Raw genomic sequence first — 19226 nt, forward strand, 5'->3', positions numbered from 1 at the left:
TAGACAATCAGGTGAAGGGCTGTCAGATGTTACCCCTTCAATGAATGGTCTTTGTCACTATTAATAGAAATATTTTATCATGTGTTCAAGTGCTTAAAATAAAATATACTGATAAGTTTAAGGGAGGAATCATATGAGCAGCCTTTATCCCCAATATGTAGGAATTCTGGGGAAGGGGAAAAACAAAAAATTTGGCAACTTTTATATTTGTGTGTGTATGCATACATAGACATTATGTGTGTATATATACATATGGAGATTTAATTGGATGCAGTCCATACGAAAGCTCTCAAGAGATACATGCATGTATTCCACACTTAGTGCCACGTGGGATTTTCTTATCTTTTAATAGATACATGCATGCATGTGTTGTCTTGACGGATTGTTTGCTAAAAGTTGCAGAAGTTTTAGGCAGCCAATTTATGCTTTGAAGTTTACGGGTTAAAAAATTTTAGTTTTTTTTTTTAAGTCATCCAACTCTAAATCAAAAATTCATATTATACTTAAATGATTTTTTGAGAAAAATAAATTTGAACCAAAGCTACGTTTAGGCCGCATTTGATATTCATGTCTGATTATAGTCTCTTTTTGGTAGTATCTACTCCCTCTGTTTCAATTTATGTGAACTCATTTGACTGGGCACGGAGTTTAAGAAAATAGAGAAGATTTTTGAACTTGTGGTGTAAAATGAAGCACATATATTTTGTGTGGCTATAAATCATTGCATAAAGGTAAATTGTTTCCAAATAGGGAAAGAGGTCATTCTTTTTTGCACGAACTAAAAAGGAAATACGTTCACATAAATTGAAACGGATGGAGTATTTGTTTGGAAGCTCCTATATAGATTCTCATTATAGGCTTTGAAAATACAAGGGACATTAAAATAATAGTACTCCCACATGGTTACATCATGCTGTCATGTCAGCTTTCTGTATAAACCAGTTCTTTTATTCAGAAATATCCCCAACCTTTGGACGTCTCTTCTCTCATAGTATATAAAAATAAAACCACTGTAACATTTTGACAAAAAACTCGTAATCTTTAATTGGGGCCAAGAGTTCACTCACAAGAGGAGAAGACATGGGTCAGTCATCTCAAGATAAGGGGCCGCCGAATGAACCTTTGCTAGAATCCGAACCGCCAACGTTGGCGGCGGCGAAAATAAGCTCTGAACTTGAAGAAATCCTGTCCGACACAAGCTTGTCACATCTTCAGCGGTTTGGACGGGCATCCGTCGTAGAGCTGAGAAATCTCTTCCGTCTAGCAGCTCCTGCTATCATTGTTTACTTACTTAACAACATCACTTCCATGTCTACTCAGATCTTCTGTGGCCATCTTGGCAATCTTGAACTTGCTGCTGCTTCCCTTGGTAATAGTGGCATTCAACTTTTGGCTTATGGAGTCATGGTACGTAATTTTGTTAATTCACCTCAAAAAGATTAATTCTCTTTAATTACTGCTCTTTTAATTTACTTGTACGTATAATTACAACTAGGGTGGCAAAAAGGTTAAAAGAAAATATTTAACCGCCCATATTATTCACAAAAAAATGGGTTGAATAATGAACTTTTTAAAAATAGATCAAATATAGATAAGAATTATTATCCATTTAGAAAATGGATAACCAATGGGTCTAACTTTTACATGTGTAAAGCCTCAAATTGGAGATTCATCAAGTTAGGGAGACTAAAAATTCTCCCAAAAGTGATCATATACAAGAAGTTATGGATAATATGATTACTCAGAGGCGGATCCAGGATTTAAATCTTATGCGTTCAACTTTTAAAGTTTTTACCATTGAACCCATAATATTTTTAAAGTTATGGGTTCATATCTATTATTTTTTTACTCCCTCTATTTCAATTTATGTGAACCCATTTGACTGGGCACGGAGTTTAAGAAAAGAGAGAAACTTTTGAACTTGTGGTGTAAAATGAAGCACATATATTTTGTGTGGCTATAAATCATTGCATAAAGGTAAATTGTTTTCAAATAGGGAAAGAGGTCATTCTTTTTGGCAAGGACTAAAAAGGAAATAGGTTCAGATAAATTGAAATGGAAGGAGTAATTTTTAATGAATTTTACACTTAAATTTTTACTCCGCGTCAAAAGTTATGGGTTCAGTTGAACTCGGTGACACTACACTACATCCGCCACTGTGGTTACGCATATTATCCGCCGATTAATCCTTTTTTATCCGTATTATGGGTCGGGTCAGATAAATTATCCGGTTTTTTATTATCCATTTTCAACCCGAACCATATCCGACCCGACTCGCCCGTTTTTTACTCCTACTTACAACAAACAATATTGGAACTGCAGCTGGGAATGGGAAGTGCAGTGGAGACATTATGTGGGCAAGCATATGGAGCTCACAAGTATGAAATGCTAGGGATATATCTCCAAAGATCAACCATTCTTCTTATGCTTACCGGAATACCACTAACAGTGGCCTACTTATTTTCTAAGCCAATCTTGATTTTACTAGGACAATCCAAGAAAGTAGCATCTGCAGCAGCACTATTTGTCTATGGTCTAATTCCCCAAATATTTGCTTATGCTGCCAATTTTCCAATCCAAAAATTCTTACAGGCTCAAAGCATTGTCAATCCTAGTGCATATATAGCAGCTGTGACATTAGTTTTTCACCTTTTCTTAACATGGCTTGTGCTTTATGTATTTGATTGGGGATTGTTTGGAGGAGCTTTGGTTTTGAGTATTTCATGGTGGATAGTTGTGATTGCGCAATTTGTATATATTTTGTGGACTGATCGATGTAAGAAAACATGGAACGGATTTACCCTTCAAGCATTTTTTGGAATGTGGGATTTCTTCAAGTTGTCTCTTGCTTCAGCCGTGATGTTGTGTCTCGAGACTTGGTACTTTCAAATTTTAATTTTAATTGCTGGTTTGCTTCCAAATCCTGAGGTAGCCTTGGACTCTCTGGCTGTTTGGTAAAACCGTCTACTTCCAAATTCAGTATTTGTACTAGCTTATATTTATTTATTTTTGTTTTCTTAATTAAATTAAACATTCTTGGTTTAATGGTAAATTAATAATTTTGTAACGCAGTACGACAATTCTAGGGTGGGTGTTCATGATATCTGTTGGCTTCAATGCAGCAGCAAGGTTAGTCACTGATATTATATATTCTTCATTTTCAATCATGATAATTGTGCTATATATGAATTGTTTCTACTGTCAAAAGTTTAAAATACAACCGATAATTAGGGATTTCATTAATATAGTTTGATCAATTATCTTTAAAAAAAGATATATCATGCATGCCCATTTTTTGGGTGAATTATCTCCTGTATATAAGACTTTCCAAGAAATTGCTAGTAATACTCTGTATAATATTAATTTTATGCAAATCACACATTTTATATATGCATCAGTATTTTAACTGATTTGATTTAGTAATTTTTCAACTTCTTATATAAAATAAAAACAAATTATCCTAAATACTTGATCTGATTGTAGCATATACCTAAATTTATTTCTTAAAAACAGACATAACATTGATTCGATTAATTAGGCCCGATTTCATCAGTTCAGTCGATTTTGAAAGTTCTTTTAACACGCCTACAGGCTATAGCCAGATAATTACTAGACTAGATGCTTTTCTGTTTACCTTTTCTATTTTATCTGGAAAATATATTAATTAGAAAATAGAAAATAAACATAACTCGGGGCGTGATTATTAAAATAGCTCTTAATTTTAGAAGATAAGGTGAAATCGAGAGAATATGAAATTTTTTTTTAAAACCACTAGGTTGTGTGCCTAGGGCTAATTTTTATATATAATAAACAAATTACAACAAAGGAGGGGGACATAAACCTGACCTCTAATGATATGGTATAAGGGCATCTGGTCATGTAAACATAAAGATCAGAAAGAGCATGAGAGCTATGTTGTGTTTGACCTATGATGAGGATCCAATTGACTATCAAACTATGATAGTCAACTAGATATGCAAAACTAGGATGAAGTTAACCTAGGTCAACTATACATGATTGCACAAGTAAACCTATTTCTACCCAAAAATTGAGTTGGAAGATTATCTTCCATATACAAACAATTCTACATCTAAGACAAGTGTAGAAGTTCCCTGTAGAAGGTGGCAAAATACATGTGATGTTGGATGGATCTATCTCCAGCCTTGCTTTGACATTGAGATCAAAGAAAGCTAAGGTGAAGATAGTTAACAAAAAGAGGGCATAGTTTGAGCATATAGTATGTTGCTTCTTGCTGCTGACAGTAGAGAGTGAACATTGGCTGCAATATCTGGTAAGTGTGTAGGGCAAGGTGTTTAGGTCTGGGCCCCAGGTGATTGTGATGCAAGTTTGATGAAACTGTTGTTGAAATTATTGTTGTTGGCTTATAGAGTGGGTGAGATTTGTGGCAATCTGTGCCTTTCCAGCAGAATGAGCACCAAAGGTGCTAATACCACTAACTATAAGGGCATAAATTGTTCAAGCATGCACCCTGTACCTGCAAAGCATAGCAAACAAGTGAGAGAAGGGGAGCTCAATTTCCAGGTTCTTGTGTGTACTGGATATGAGTCTGGGGGTAGGGGAATTGTGACCCCTGATTGATGAAGAAGAACTGATTGCAGGTTCTTGTGTTGACTGCAATTAGTGGATTTGTTATTTCTGGTGGAGGTGGAATGTGCATGGAGTTGTTGGGCATAGTGACATTCTTGAGAGTAAGGCTGCTCAACTAATTGCCCAGCTGTTTGGTTATATATGAATGGAATGCATCAGTCACAGCTTGCAGTACTGGAGTCTGCAGCTATAGCTGTTGATTTCCTATTGATAGTAGTGGGGAATTGGTTGAGCATCTGAAGATTGATGTTGTTGCTTTGATGTTCCTTAACTGCCAATTGATATATTTTCAAGAGACTGAGCACCATTGGTGCTAATACCACTCCTAGGAGACGTATCAATCGACTGACTAGACCTACAAAAGAACAAACAGAGTTAGGAAACATTGTGACATTTCTGCCCTGATTTCTTTGTCTGTTGTGATCAGGGTGTTTTTTGTTGTTTGCATTCAGGTTCTTGTGTAGACTGAGGCAAGGTGGGTGATAATGGATGGATATGGGCTGACATCTGTGTGTGTATGGTTGATTATGTGGGTACTTCTGTGTGTTTTTGTGTTCTGGTATGGAATGGGGAGTGAAAAGGTGATGGATCTGGGGATATATGTAGTTGGCTATGTATGTTTGGATTGTTTGGAGGTTTAGAGTGTAGGGTGTAATCAGTTGGGAGTTCATGTGGTTGTTGGGACTTGCATCAATTCGCAGGTTTACTACAGAACTGAGCAATGGCCCATGAGTACCTGTAAAATAGAAGCCAACATTAGAAAAATCAGCTTCAGTGATCTCCTCCAGTTGGATTGGATCCTTGTGACTGTTTGGTTGCCTTTTGGTTGAGTGAATAGCTAGAATCATTTGGACATTTAGATTAGCTCCCCTAGCTTTTTTTTTTTTTTTGTCATCCATAACCATGAGAAGAAGTAGATGTCATGTTTGAAGGAACTTTGATTTTATTGGTAGTTTTGTGTCTGAAGGATGTGGTACTCCATTGATCTTGGACTATTTGACCTCTGATGTGGGATGGTAGTGAGGCAGCATTAGTGAAATGAGCTGGTAAAGTGAGTTCATGACTGAATTTTGAAAGGGAATCAGCCGGGCAATTTGCTTCTCTATAAACATGAGTAACTTTGAAATCTTCAAAGAGAGAGCATAGGAGCCTGAGTTGAGAGATCTTCTCACTTAAAGCCCATGGAGGGTCATTTTCCTCTGTCAACCAATTGACTAGGAGTGCAGAATCTGCTTCTAAATGAATTCCTGGAAATCCATTACCCAAACACCACTGAACTCTTATTCTAGCTGCTTCAGTTTCAGCATAATTGTTGGTACCATCCCCCAATGAAATGGCCATTGCATGAATGAAATGACCATTTTGGTTCCTGATGATGACACCCTCTCCAATCTTACTAGGATTTGTCATTGCACTTCCATCTGAATTGATCTTGACAAATCCATTGTCTGGCTTGTTCTATGTGACTTGGGTTATGGTAATGTGGTGCTGAAGTTTTTCAATGAATGAGTAAAGTTCTCCACATTAAAAGGCCATTGGATGTCTGGGTAGTTGGATCTTAGGAGTAGGTTTATATCTGAATTGACTGAGTAGAGGACCCTAGCAAGGGAAGACTTTTTGGCCCCATACTTGGCACTGCATCTGTTCTTTCAAATATTCCAGCAAATGATGATGGGAAGAGTATCTAGGATGAGTTTTTGCACAGTATTATCAGTTTTCAGCATCCACCATTTTAGAAGAAGCAACCTCAGAGGCATGTTTGGATGCCTACATAGCCACCATATTTCTTCCATATAATTCTTGCAAAGTTCCCAGAGTTGAAAAGGTGATTCACTGTTTCCAAGGCATGCATGGAGCAACAAACACACCTGGTGGTTGTTGGATTACTGAAAATTTGCACTCTATCATCAGTTGGGAGTTTGTTTCTAATTGCTCTCCACAAGCAGAAAGACCACTTAAATGGAACTTTACTATGCCATATCTTCTTGTTGGTGAAGTTGGGTGATTTTTTCTTCCTGATAAGGTCCCATACAGAGGCAGATGTAAATTTACCTTTGACAGTAGGAGTCCAGATAGGCTTATCAAGCAAATAAGGGTTGAAATGAATGGTTGTTTGCATGATTTCTGTGATTTTGTTAGTTGGAACATGCTCATTGAGCTTTAGGAGATCCCAGTGGCCTTCAATACAGAAGTTGGACACTAATACGTTTTTAGGTCTGCCCCCTTCTGTTCTGCTGTGTGCCAAAGGCCCAGAACCAAGCCAATTGTCCCACCAAAAACTACATTTCCCATTGTGAAGTCTCCAATGAATTACTGTTTTTGCTTCCTTCTTATTGAGCATCAGTCTTTTCCATGCTTGAGATTGCCCTGGGTACCATTTCTTGGATATGGAATTGGATCTTTGACAATATTTTGCCTTCAAAAATGAACTCCAAAGAGAGTTTGTTGTTCTGAAATGCCACTATTGCTTGAGCTCCATGGCTTTACATTAGTCTTGGATGGTTCTGAAACCTACCCCACCTTCACTGGTAGGGTAGGATAGCTTAGCCCATGATTCCCAGTGGTATTTTTGGTTGTCCTTATACATTACCCAGAAAACATTAGCTATCAGCTTTTCAATTTGATTCATGACAGTCTTTGGAGGAGAGATTGCTGAAAGGAGATGGATTGGTAATGATTGAAGAATATACTTGATTAGTATTGCTCTGCCACCATAGGATAGCATCTTGCCTTGCCACCCTTTAATTCTTCCCACCACCTTGGAAATGAGACTATTGAAATGCATAATTTTACTCCTTCCAATATACAGAGGGCAACCCAGGTATGTGAGTGGAGAGTCATTTCTGTTAAAACCTATTACTTCTTGAATTCTTCTGACAACACTTGGTAGAGCACAGTTAGCATTCATGAAGTGGCTCTTTTTTCTATTTATGAGTTGGCCTGTTGTTTTTTCATAATTGGTGAGATCTACATGATTTTCCTTAGGGAGGATCTTCTACCAAAAGTGAAGATGATAATGTCATCTACAAAGCTTAGGTGGTTGATCTGAGGACCTCTCCTCTCCATATAGAAGCCATGAAAAAGCTCATTATGGTTCCGAGTGTTGAGCATTCTTAACAAGAGTTCAACTCCTATGATGAAAAGGGAGGGTGCTAAGGGATCACCCTGTTTAAGACCTCTAGTAGAGTGGAAGAATCCACACCTAATGCCATTGACAATGACTGAATATCAGTTGTTAGACAAGGTTCTCCAGATCATGTCAATGATCATTTCACAAAAACCCATTCTCCTGAGCATAAGGCAGGTGAAGCTCCAACTTGATGACCACATTTGACCCCACATTTGGTTTCTTGATTCCATGGACAATTTCTTGTGCAAGCATAATATTCTCTGAGATGTTCCTGCCTTTTACAAACCCATACTGATTGACAGAAATTATTCTTGGAAGAATGGGACTGTGCCTTGAGCATATAACCTTGGAAATGATTTTGTTGATAAAGTTACTGAGATTGATTGGCCTAAATTCTGTGAGACTGTTGGGGAATTCCACTTTAGGCAGTAAGACAAGGCAAGCATTGGTCATGTATCTGGGCATTGGGCTGCCCCTGAAGAAAGACAAAACAACATTGAGGAGGTCTTCCTTAATCACTTCCCAGCATGCCTAAAAGAATTTCCCATTCATGCCATCAGGGCCTGCTGTACTAGAGGGATCCATGGAAAAGACAACTTCCTTGAGTTCTGTCATTGAAGGATCTTTGGTAATATTGTCATTGTCATCATTGGTAATCATGGTTGGAATGATGAAGAGTAAATCTTCCCTGATGATTGAGCCATTGTCAGAGAATAGTTCATGGAAGTACTCACAGGCAGCCTTTCCAATGTTCTCATCACCTTGGATCCATTCCCCTTCCTCATTCTTGATTTTGTGGATGTACAGCTTCCTTCTTCTTCCTCTGATTAGGCTATGAAAATACCTTATTGGCATCCCCTTCCTTGAACCATTGGAGTTGAGTTTTTTGTTTCAATACATCCTACTCCACCTATAAGTGTCTGACATATTGGGCCTTGAGTTCATTGAGATTTTCTCTGTCAATGTCATTGTTTGTATGAGCCCATGTAATCTCTGCATCTTTCACTTTTTGTTCAAATTTTTTGACTTTTTGGAAGATGTCCCCATATTGTTGTCTAGACCACAGACTTAAAGCATGACTCAGGGATTTCATTTTCTGGTGAAATACCCACATAGCATTGCCTCTGACTTCTTTGTTCTAGATTTCAACAACCATAGGCATAAAATTTTTGTTGTCCACCCAGCAATTAAGGAATTTGAAGTACTTTTTGCCACTGTCTTGTCTTGTATGAAGTTCCAAAAGTAATGGATTATGATCAGATCCTGCTGAAGCTAGATAAGAGATTGTGGCAACAGGAAAGGCTTCCGACCATAGATCATTGGCAAGACCACTATCCAATCTTTTCCATACAATAGCACATTACCCCCCTTCCATTAGACCATGTGACTTTGGAACCATAGAATCCCAGATCTATAACACCACAGTCCTCCATCATGCTCAAAAAGTCAATGCTTTTGGACAGCTGGTATGGAATGCCACCAATCTTTTCTTCAATAGAAATTATGACATTAAAATCTCCAATGACACACCATGGTACACTACATGTGGTTGATTTCTGCCTTAAGGTTTCCCACAGAGGTCTTCTAAGGACTGCTTTGCATATGGCATAAATGACTGTTAGGTGAAACAAGGTGCCATTTTCTACATGCTGCATCTTTAGGGACAGTTGTTGCTCATCATGATCCAGGACTTTGGCAGTGAATTCCTTATCCCAAAAAACCCATATCTAATCATTAGCATTAGAAGCAGCTTAGTCCATTGAGAGTTGGATTTTGAAAAAATTGATATGAGAGTTGTCCAAGAAGGGTTCAAGGACAGCTATAAAGGAGAGTTTGTGAATTTGTTTCAGGAGTTTGAGCCTTTCAATAGCCCCAGAGGTCCCGATGCCTCTTACATTCCAAATGATTGTACTAATCATTGGAAAGAGGGCTCAAGCTTGTGTTTTGGTGGGACACTGCTGCTTCTATTTTTAGCAGCTCTACTTCTGGTGAGACTAGGAAAGATGCTTTTTCTGGCAGACAAAGTGGCATTATCAGCCGTTTTCTGTTTTGATTTCCCATTAACTGCAGCAATCAACAGTTCACAGTGTTGTTCTTCTTCAAGGATTTCTTCACTACAAACATTGTCAACTTCCTTATTCACATCACTTTTATCCTCAGACTCAATTGGTTTGTATTTATCCTGTTGAGGGATGTATCTGTTGAGAGGGCAAGCAAAGGTGAGTTTGTAAGTTTAGGACTTGAGGTTTTCATCTTTGGTGGGGAAGTCTGAATCATTGTCATCTGAGGGTGGTTCTTTGTCATTTAGAAGTGGTTGGGATAGGGATGGATTGGCAATGACTGAGTGCCTGTAAGCAAGAGATGATGCATTAGGGATGGTTTTTTGCCGGGGTGATTGGATACTTAATTCCATGGTATATATATAAAAAAAATATATGAGACAGAACATATTTAAGGACACCAATAAACCACGACTACACGTGTATCTTGAAAGGAATAAGACCAAGAAAGTGATAGCAATACCATTAATTAAAATATCAAGACTTACGTTATTGAAATCGGCCAAAATCAGAAAAGACTGCTCCACTACGCATGGAATCAATTCACTCCAGAAATAGAAATGCAAATCAAGCAAGTTGATCTTTGTATAAATATCTCAGCAAAATCATCATCATGACATGTCGAGAAGAAGTTCTGATAACAGTAATTTGATAAGGAATTAGTTAGTATATACTTTCTTAATTTAAATTAATTAGTATATATGATTCTATTCTTTTTTAATTATTCTGCTCCAAAATAAATGACTATATTTTTAAATTTAAAAATAATATAACTTAAACTTCTCATTTTATTATTAATATCAAACTTTTATGATCTCGCAAATGATGTGACATATTTAAGACCACAAATTTTAAAAGCCTTATAATCACACAGATGTTATAACATGCATGTTCAAAATCATATATGACATGCTTAGAAATGTAGGAAGTGGTTTTTATTATCTGTATTCGAAAATATAATTTTTGCAAAATAAAATGAAACCAGAAACCAAAGACAGAAACAGAATAAAATGAATAACATTTCGAGCCCAAAAAAAAAATTATGTTTCCTTAAGGAATTTTATCTCCTCACTGTTGTCCAAGGTTGTTACAGAACTTCGTCAACGACAACGACGCAACGCGAGGCACCACTTCTTCTTAACACTCAAAGAGCTAGATGATGTGCTTCTCTATATAAACACAAAAATTTTCTTTTCTTCTTCCGATGAGGAACAAAGTGTATTAGTAAAGGAAACTATTTCAAACTTTTCGTTTCCCTCCTAATCTTTTCCCTCCATTTCTCATTCACATCTCTGATCTAATTAGATTAAAAAACCCAAAAACCTGTATCATTAAGATTTACATGTAATTATTGTACAAATATCTTGATTGAACGAATATAATTTTTGCAATGTCAGTGTACAAAATTTAAGTTCATTTAAAAATGGCAGTGTGAGAGTGAGCAATGAGCTAGGAGCTGGACATCCAAAATCAGCAGCATTTTCTGTTGTGGTGGTGACATTGAGTTCCTTTATCATTTCTGTAATATTTGCAATTCTGGTGTTATTACTGCGTCATGTGATGAGCTATGCCTTCACGAGCGGAGAAACCATAGCAGAAGCAGCCTCAGATCTTGCTCCGCTCTTGGCTCTATCTCTCATACTCAATGGTATTCAACCTGTTTTATCTGGTAAGTTTTCCCATCAATGTTGCGTTGACATTTTCTTTTCTCTTCGGGTTCCCATTTTTAAACTTTCTAAGGAGTAAAGTTGAATGCTTTTTAATCTTTTCTATTTTATCAAGAATTGGATACATCTCCTCAGTGTTCTTTTGGACGTAATGACAAATTATAGATATCGTTTACAGACATGAACGTTACTATACATGTTGGCGTAAGAAATTTTGATGGACTGAATCCACATAAAAGCAACTGATTAGATCAGCCAAAAATATACATATTAAAATGTTTTTCACTCTAGGCTTCTAGAGTCCGAGGTGTATCTAGACTTGTTACACTGGGTATATTTGAACCAAGTACTTTCACGTAAAATAAATTTATATGTAAAAGTTTATTAAAATAATACCAAATAATAAATATAAACTTATAAGAATTTTAAAGATTAAATCCATACGGTTTAATTCCTGAATTTACTTCTGTCTAGGGTAACCTGACATGCTATAGAATATTCGATTGTTGAACGTAGATAGATGTTTGCGAATTGTTCTTCACAATATGATATCCTAGTATTCTGATGAACCTATCTATTTTGTTGTTTAAGAAATCTTCAATATATGCTTTGCGTGTTCTTCGAAATGATTTAATATTATTTTTCTAGTTTTATTAGGGCTCGTCAAAAATTATTTCATTGACTAAATCTTTTTGAATTCCATTTATTCTATATCCTGAATAATACAACTTCGCAATTAGTAGCTCTTTTTCACACTTCTTAATTGAAGTTCAATACTTGCTTATTCAGTAGGAATTAATCTTTTGCATTTCTATCTATCTCACCTCACCTTTACAAGTTATCTCACCTTAAAAGCCAAGAAATTGGAAAGAGGGGAAAACTCTTAAATCTTCCAAGTGGTAAAGAAGAAGAGAAAGAACAAAAAAAAAATCACTACAAAAAGAATGGAATTAGCTACGAACGACGTTGCTAATCTGTCGCTAAAACGCTCGTAGCTAGCAGAATTTCTTGATAATCCGTTGCTAATCCGTCGCTAAATGAGATTAGCGACGAATTTTTCTATTTAGCTACATAATTTGTCCATCGCTAAAACCTGATTTTTTTAGTAGTGAATAATTCAAGCCTTTGTTTCTAACCTAATGTTTCTTTGAGGAAATGATCTCCTGTGACTAGTTATATTTTAAGTAGCGAAAGTAATATTATATATAAAGATATCGTATATTTTAATTATCAATTTTCTATGTTAATTATTTGTTTACCAATCTCCTTTAAAACTGGTTATAATTAAAAGAACATTTATAATGGATCATAAAACTGATCTCCCCTTTGGTTTTTTAGGAAGAGAAGTTCAATCAGAAGATGTATGTGATTTTTGTTTAATTAATTGATTGAATTATCATGGAGTATTTGTTCTTTAGCAAATGATATGATCACCAACCTAACAATTTGTCGCTCTCAGGCATCATTAATTAAAGTTCGACAAATATTAATGTATGGTTCTTAATTAATTAATTAATATATGAAATTTTTTGAAGGGGTTGCTGTTGGGTGTGGATGGCAAGCTTTTGTGGCCTACGTTAACGTGGGATGCTACTACGTTGTTGGCATTCCATTGGGTGTTATTCTCGGTTTTAACTTCAAGCTCGAAGCTAAGGTATATTCTCTTTACCAATACCTTCACAATTTTATATATTTAAGTTAAAATAAAAATATTTATTATGTGAATATTATTCCAATCACCATGACAACTAAAAAAAGACAGAGTTACATAAGTAATTTTTTTTTTCTCTTTACGATGGAGTAATATTAAGCATGAGGAATAATGTAAAATATTATTTTTAATTTGAAATACTTTTGTTCTTAATTATGATCGACCGACTGATGTTAATATTGTTTTGCCGAAATGCGAAGGGAATATGGCTGGGGATGTTAGGAGGAACAGCTATGCAGACCATCATCTTACTGTGGGTGACTTTTCGAACTAATTGGGAGCAAGAGGTATGTTTTAGAATTTGATTACTTGTTTTGTTATTTAAAGAAGAAAAAAAACGTTTGCTTGAGCAGTTTTTTGAGGAAAAAAAAAGTTAAACTTTTTATTGAAGATTTCTAACTCAGTTTTTCAAATACTTTCAAAAACGATTTTTTTTTTTTTTTTGGAGCTTTTGAAAGATTTGAAAAAACTGAATTTGCAAAAAATGGGTCAAACAAACACTTATGTCCCTCTTCACTTAAAATTAATTTCCAAAAACTACTTTCTAAAACCTAGTGTTCAAAAAACTTGTACTCTACTAGTAATTTTCGATCATGCAATATAATTAAAATCTGACCCTTGATCAACCGTGGCAAGTTAAATTACCAATGTATATTATAAGCATAATCAAATGTTCCAATAGAACTTTAGCTTTTGATGATTTACGACAACGACATACCCACTATTATTCCACACCGTGAGGTCTGGAAAGGGTAGTGTGTACGCAGACCTTACCCTTACCTTGTGAGGATAGAGAGGTTGTTTCCAATAGACCTTCGGCTCAGGAAAGCATAAGCACCACATTAATAAAAATATAGACAAGAAGGGACAACACCAAAGCATCGGAAGCGAATCTCCATTTCATCCATCCTGTCCCAATACGATGTGTGACATATTCATTAATCTCCCCATCCCCCTGAATAATAGACCCAAGGTACTTAAAACTTCTTCTCCTAGGGATGACCTGCGAGTCCGGCCTCACCTTCCCTTCCCCTCCTTGAGTCTCACCACTGAACTTACACTTCAAGTATTCTGTCTTGGTCATGCTCACCTTGAAACCTTTAGTCTCCAGGGTCTGTCTCCATACCTTTAACTGCGCAGTCACACCGCTTCGCATCTCATCAATCAATACAATATCATCTGCAAATAGCATGTAACACGGCACCTCTCCTTGGATATGGTGTGTCAGTACGTCCATCAATAGGGCAAATAAAAAAGGGCTGAGTGCCGACCCTTGATGCAACTCCATCATGGCCGGAAAATGGTCTGAGTCCCCACCTATCGTCCTCACTCGGATCTTTTCTCCATCATACATGTCCTTAATCGCCCTAACATAAGCAACAGCCAACAGGTATACCTCTAGCATCCAAACATCTCCACAAAACCTCCCTCAGAACTTTATCGTACGCCTTTTCTAAGTCGATGAATACCATATGCAAGTCTTTCTTCCTCTCCCTATACTACTCCATCAATCTTCAAATAAGGTAGATGGCTTCTATAGTCAAACGCCTCGGCATATACCCGAACTGGTTCTTGAAAATAGACACACTCCTCCTCACCCTTAGCTCTACTACTCTTTCCCCCACTTTCATAGTATGGCTAAGAAACTTGATGCCTCGATAGTTATAGCAATTTTGGATATCACCCTTGTTCTTGTATACAGGAACCGTTGTGCTCCACCTGCACTCTTTGGGCATCTTCTTTGTTCTAAACATGACATTAAATAACCTAGTGAGCCACTCCAAGCCTGCCTTACCCGCATTCTTGAAAAACTCTACCGGAATTTTATCCAGCCCGGTCGCTTTCTCCATGTTCATTTTACGCATAGTCCCCTCAACCTCATCAGCTCTAATCTGCCTACAATACCCAAAGTTACAACGACTCCCGGAGAGCTCCAAATCACCCAGTACAATGCTCTTGTCCCCTTTCTCGTTCAGAAGACTATGGAAGTAGGTCTGCCATCTCCGATGAATAAGTCCCGCATCCAACAAAACTCTACCTTCTCTGTCCTTGATGCACTTCACTGAAATTTAATGTTCGAGCTAGTGGAAGTGTTTTCCTGTGATTATATAGAGAACATGTTTGACGATGAATATGTTGTTTGTTCACTTTGATAAGCTAATTAAGCTCTCTTTTTTACTTGTGTTTTACAGGTGGAAAAAGCAAAGAGCCGATTAAATATGTGGCAAGACCAGAGTAAAAAGCCATTGTTGAATGATTGAGAAGCAACAGCCGGAAAATTAGCTAATTCAGTTTGACCAATGACAAAATGTCATCCCTTATTTCACTGTCTTAATTTTCGTACTTTTCATCTCTAGGCACATTAACCGTTGGAAAATTGTTAAAGAAAATGGGGTATGGATATATAATATATTTTAGCCATTCCACATGCTTCATTTTTTTTAGCAACAGAGAGGGGGTCTTAGATTGGTGGAAAAAAAAGGAGGGGCTCTTAGATGCGGAAATTGCAAAGTTAAGAACAGATTGCCCACAAAGTTAAAAGTGTGTAGAAAATTTAGAAGGAGGGAGAAGTTGTGTGGGGGGAGGGGAGGGGGAGGGGGTGAAGGGTGTTAAACTATGTATTATTAAATGATAGTTTTGCAAAGTAAAGATGCAGATTATCATTTTTTGTTTTTGAAAAATACCGAACTTAAAGAACTTTTTCGAAAAAAACAAAGTTCTCAAAAAGACTTTGCCTTTGCAACCCAAGAAGGCATTTAAGCTGCATTGGATCAACATGAACTTATTTGATTAATGGAGAAATTAGAGAACGAAAGATTGCGCAGAACTTTTTTAACATCTAATCACATTAGCACCAAAAGATACCAATTGAGACCTTTTGGGATATAAACATAATCAAATGATAAATTGCACCAAATTCACGCTACAATAGACGTTAAATATGATTTGTCTAGCCACTCATTAAAGCAGTAGCATATATTCTATCTCTAGGCAAAGAATTTATCTGATGTCCTCTTTTCTGCAAGTGACTCTTTACCTTACGAATAACGCGTTGAATGCCAAAATGTCTCACATCGTGGAGGAAGAAAGTTGTTGGGAATTTTTTTTCAATGAAAGGAGGCCTAATGTTTAGGATTTAAATACACCTCTCATTTCCTTTCTTATCTTCTTAAGTCATTTGTATCTTCCCTTTTTAGTATTATTTCACTTGTATTTTTGGAGTGGAATAAAATATTGGTTGTGTTCGAGAAAGTAGGCAAAATTGGCCGAACCTCGTAAATTCTGATGTTCATTTTATTGTTGCTTTATTGTCTTATTTATTATTTGGTGTCATAATTTTTGGTATAGTAGTTGTGACTTATTCACACTATATACATTTGGCTTCCGCAACAATTGGTATCAGAGCCAAGGTACTGTCTAAGTATGCTCTGTGGTTGCAGCATAGTCTGATCTTCCACATCAGAAAAGATTTATCTTGGTAACTGAGTCAAGGTTCTGTCTGAGTATGCTCTGTGGTTGCAGCTTAGTCTGATCTTCCACACCAGAAAGGAAATAATCTTGATTTGTGTCGTCAGCTATTAAATAATATTTGTGTCAAAGATGGGAGACAATAAACAAGAAGAATCTACATCAAGTGTCAACAATACGTCATCATTGGCATCTTCGCTTATGACAAGAATTGTGTCAAATGCGAAATTTGCGGTCGAAATATTTGACGGGTCCGGACATTTTGGGATGTGGCAAGGCGAGGTTCTAGATGTCCTTTTTCAACAAGGGCTAGATCTGGCCATTGAAGAAAAGAAACCAGATGTTATTGGAGAAGAAGATTGGAGAATTATCAACCGTGTTGCTTGCGGTACCATTCGATCCTACCTTGCTAGAGAGCAGAAATATCCATACACAAAGGAAACTTCTGCAAGTAAATTATGGAAAGCACTGGAGGATAAATTTTTGAAGAAAAACAGTCAAAATAAATTGTACATGAAGAAGAGACTGTTTCACTTCACCTATGTTCCTGGTACCACGATGAATGAACATATCACCAGTTTCAATAAGTTGGTCACAGATTTGCAAAATATGGATACAACTTATGATGATGGTGACTTGGCCTTGATGTTGTTGGCGTCACTTCCTGATGAGTACGAGCACCTTGAAACTACTCTACTCCATGGAAATGACGAAGTTTCTCTCAGAGAAGTTTGTTCGGCTTTGTACAGCTATGAACAAAGAAAGCGAGAAAAACAGAAGGGCGGAGAAGGAGAAGCACTATTTGTGAGGGGTCGTCCTCAAAATCAAACGAGGACAAAGAAGGGAAGATCCAAGTCAAGATCCAGACCCAGCAAAGATGAATGTGCCTTTTGTCGAGAAAAAGGGCACTGGAAGAAAGACTGTCCGAAGTATGCTCTGGTGCACTAATGGTAATGAAGGCCAATCGGAAGAACAATAACATATACCGTTATCGCGGTAGTACAGTTATTGGGACAGCAACAGTAACATCCAGTAACGAAAAAGCGGCAGAAGCAACCAGGTTATGGCACATACGCTTGAGACATGCTGGAGGAAAATCCTTGAAAACTCTATTAGATCAAGGATTGTTAAAAGGAGTAAAGGCTTGCAACTTGGAGTTTTGCGAGCATTGTGTCAAAGGGAAACGGACAAGGGTTAAATTTGGTACAGCGATCCATAATACTAAAGGCATTTTGGATTATGTACACTCTGATGTTTGGGGTCCTTCTAAAACACCTTCATTGGGTGGGAAGCACTATTTTGTAATCTTTGTTGATGATTTTTCCCAAAGAGTGTGGGTGTATACAATGAAAAGTAAAGATGAAGTGTTGGGAATTTTTCTCAAATGGAAGACGATGGTGGAGAATCAAACAGGCAGGAGGATCAAGTGTATTCGCACAAACAATGGAGGTGAATACAAAAATGATCATTTCAATAATGTCTGTAAAAAAATGGCATCATCCGACACTTCACTGTCAGGCATACACCACAACAGAATGGAGTGGTAGAACGTATGAACCGGATCTTGCTGGAGAAGGTACGGTTTATGTTGTCCAATGCTGGCTTGGACAAAGAATTTTGGGCTGAGGCAATAACATATGCATGCCACCTCATTAATCGCTTACTATCTGCTGCTATTGATGGCAAGACACCATTTGAAAAATGGTATGGAAAGCCTGCTGTAGATTATGACTCTTTGCACGTGTTTGGCTCAACTGCATATTATCATGTGACAGAGTCAAAATTGGATCCAAGGGCAAAGAAGGCTATTTTTATGGGAATTACTTCTGGAGTCAAAGGATATCGCTTATGGTGTCCTATGACAAAGAAAGTAATATTCAGCAGGGATGTTACCTTTGATGAATCTGCTATGGTAAATAAGGTAACAGAAGATACCAAACAAAATGAGGGTGCTTCTAAGCAGGTGGAGTTTGAGGGAAAATTTATTTTTCATACACAAGAAGCAGAGGGAAACAAATGAAGATTATTCTCTAGAAGAAGAGCCAGTAGAGAGGGAGATTCCAACTCAAAAACCTTAACAACAACTTGAATCAATTGCAACTAGCAGGCCAAAAAGGACAATAACAAAACCTGTTCGTCTTATAGAGACGGTTGCTTGTGCTACCTCAATTGTAGCTAATGATATTCCTACCATTTATAAAGACGCAGTCCAAAGTTCAAAAGAAGATAAGTGGAGGATTGCCATGAATGATAAAATACAGTCCTTTTATCAGAATCATACATGGAGATTGGCCAATCTCCCGAAGGGAAAGAAAGCAATTGGGTGCAAATGGGTATTTGCAAAGAAAGAAGGATTTCCTAACTAAGAAGATGTCCGCTACAAAGCAATATTGGTGGCCAAATGATATGCTCAAAAGGAGGGAATTGATTACAATGAAGTGTTTTCTCTAGTTGTAAAACATTCCTCCATTAGAATTATGTTGGCTTTGGTAGCACAGTTGGATTTGGAACTAGTTCAGATGGATGTAAAAACTGTGTTTTTACATGGAAACTTGGAGGAGGAAATCTGCATGACTCAGCCA

General features: G+C 37.0%; 1 protein-coding gene across 1 annotated transcript; it reads left to right on the plus strand.

Moving 5' to 3' along the window:
* Positions 1-981: 981 nt before the first annotated feature.
* On the plus strand, positions 982-15597 carry LOC104244363 (protein DETOXIFICATION 40-like). The gene is made up of 7 exons (XM_009799774.2): positions 982-1407; positions 2323-2954; positions 3073-3129; positions 11229-11467; positions 13001-13119; positions 13377-13463; positions 15369-15597. Exons 1-7 carry the CDS (start codon positions 1081-1083, stop codon positions 15435-15437), a joined length of 1530 nt encoding a protein of 509 aa, XP_009798076.1. The 5' UTR covers positions 982-1080; the 3' UTR covers positions 15438-15597.
* The last annotated feature ends 3629 nt before the right edge of the window (positions 15598-19226 follow it).

This window comes from Nicotiana sylvestris, chromosome 2, assembly GCF_000393655.2.
Source record: "Nicotiana sylvestris chromosome 2, ASM39365v2, whole genome shotgun sequence".
In the NCBI taxonomy this organism is placed as follows: Eukaryota; Viridiplantae; Streptophyta; class Magnoliopsida; order Solanales; family Solanaceae; genus Nicotiana; species Nicotiana sylvestris.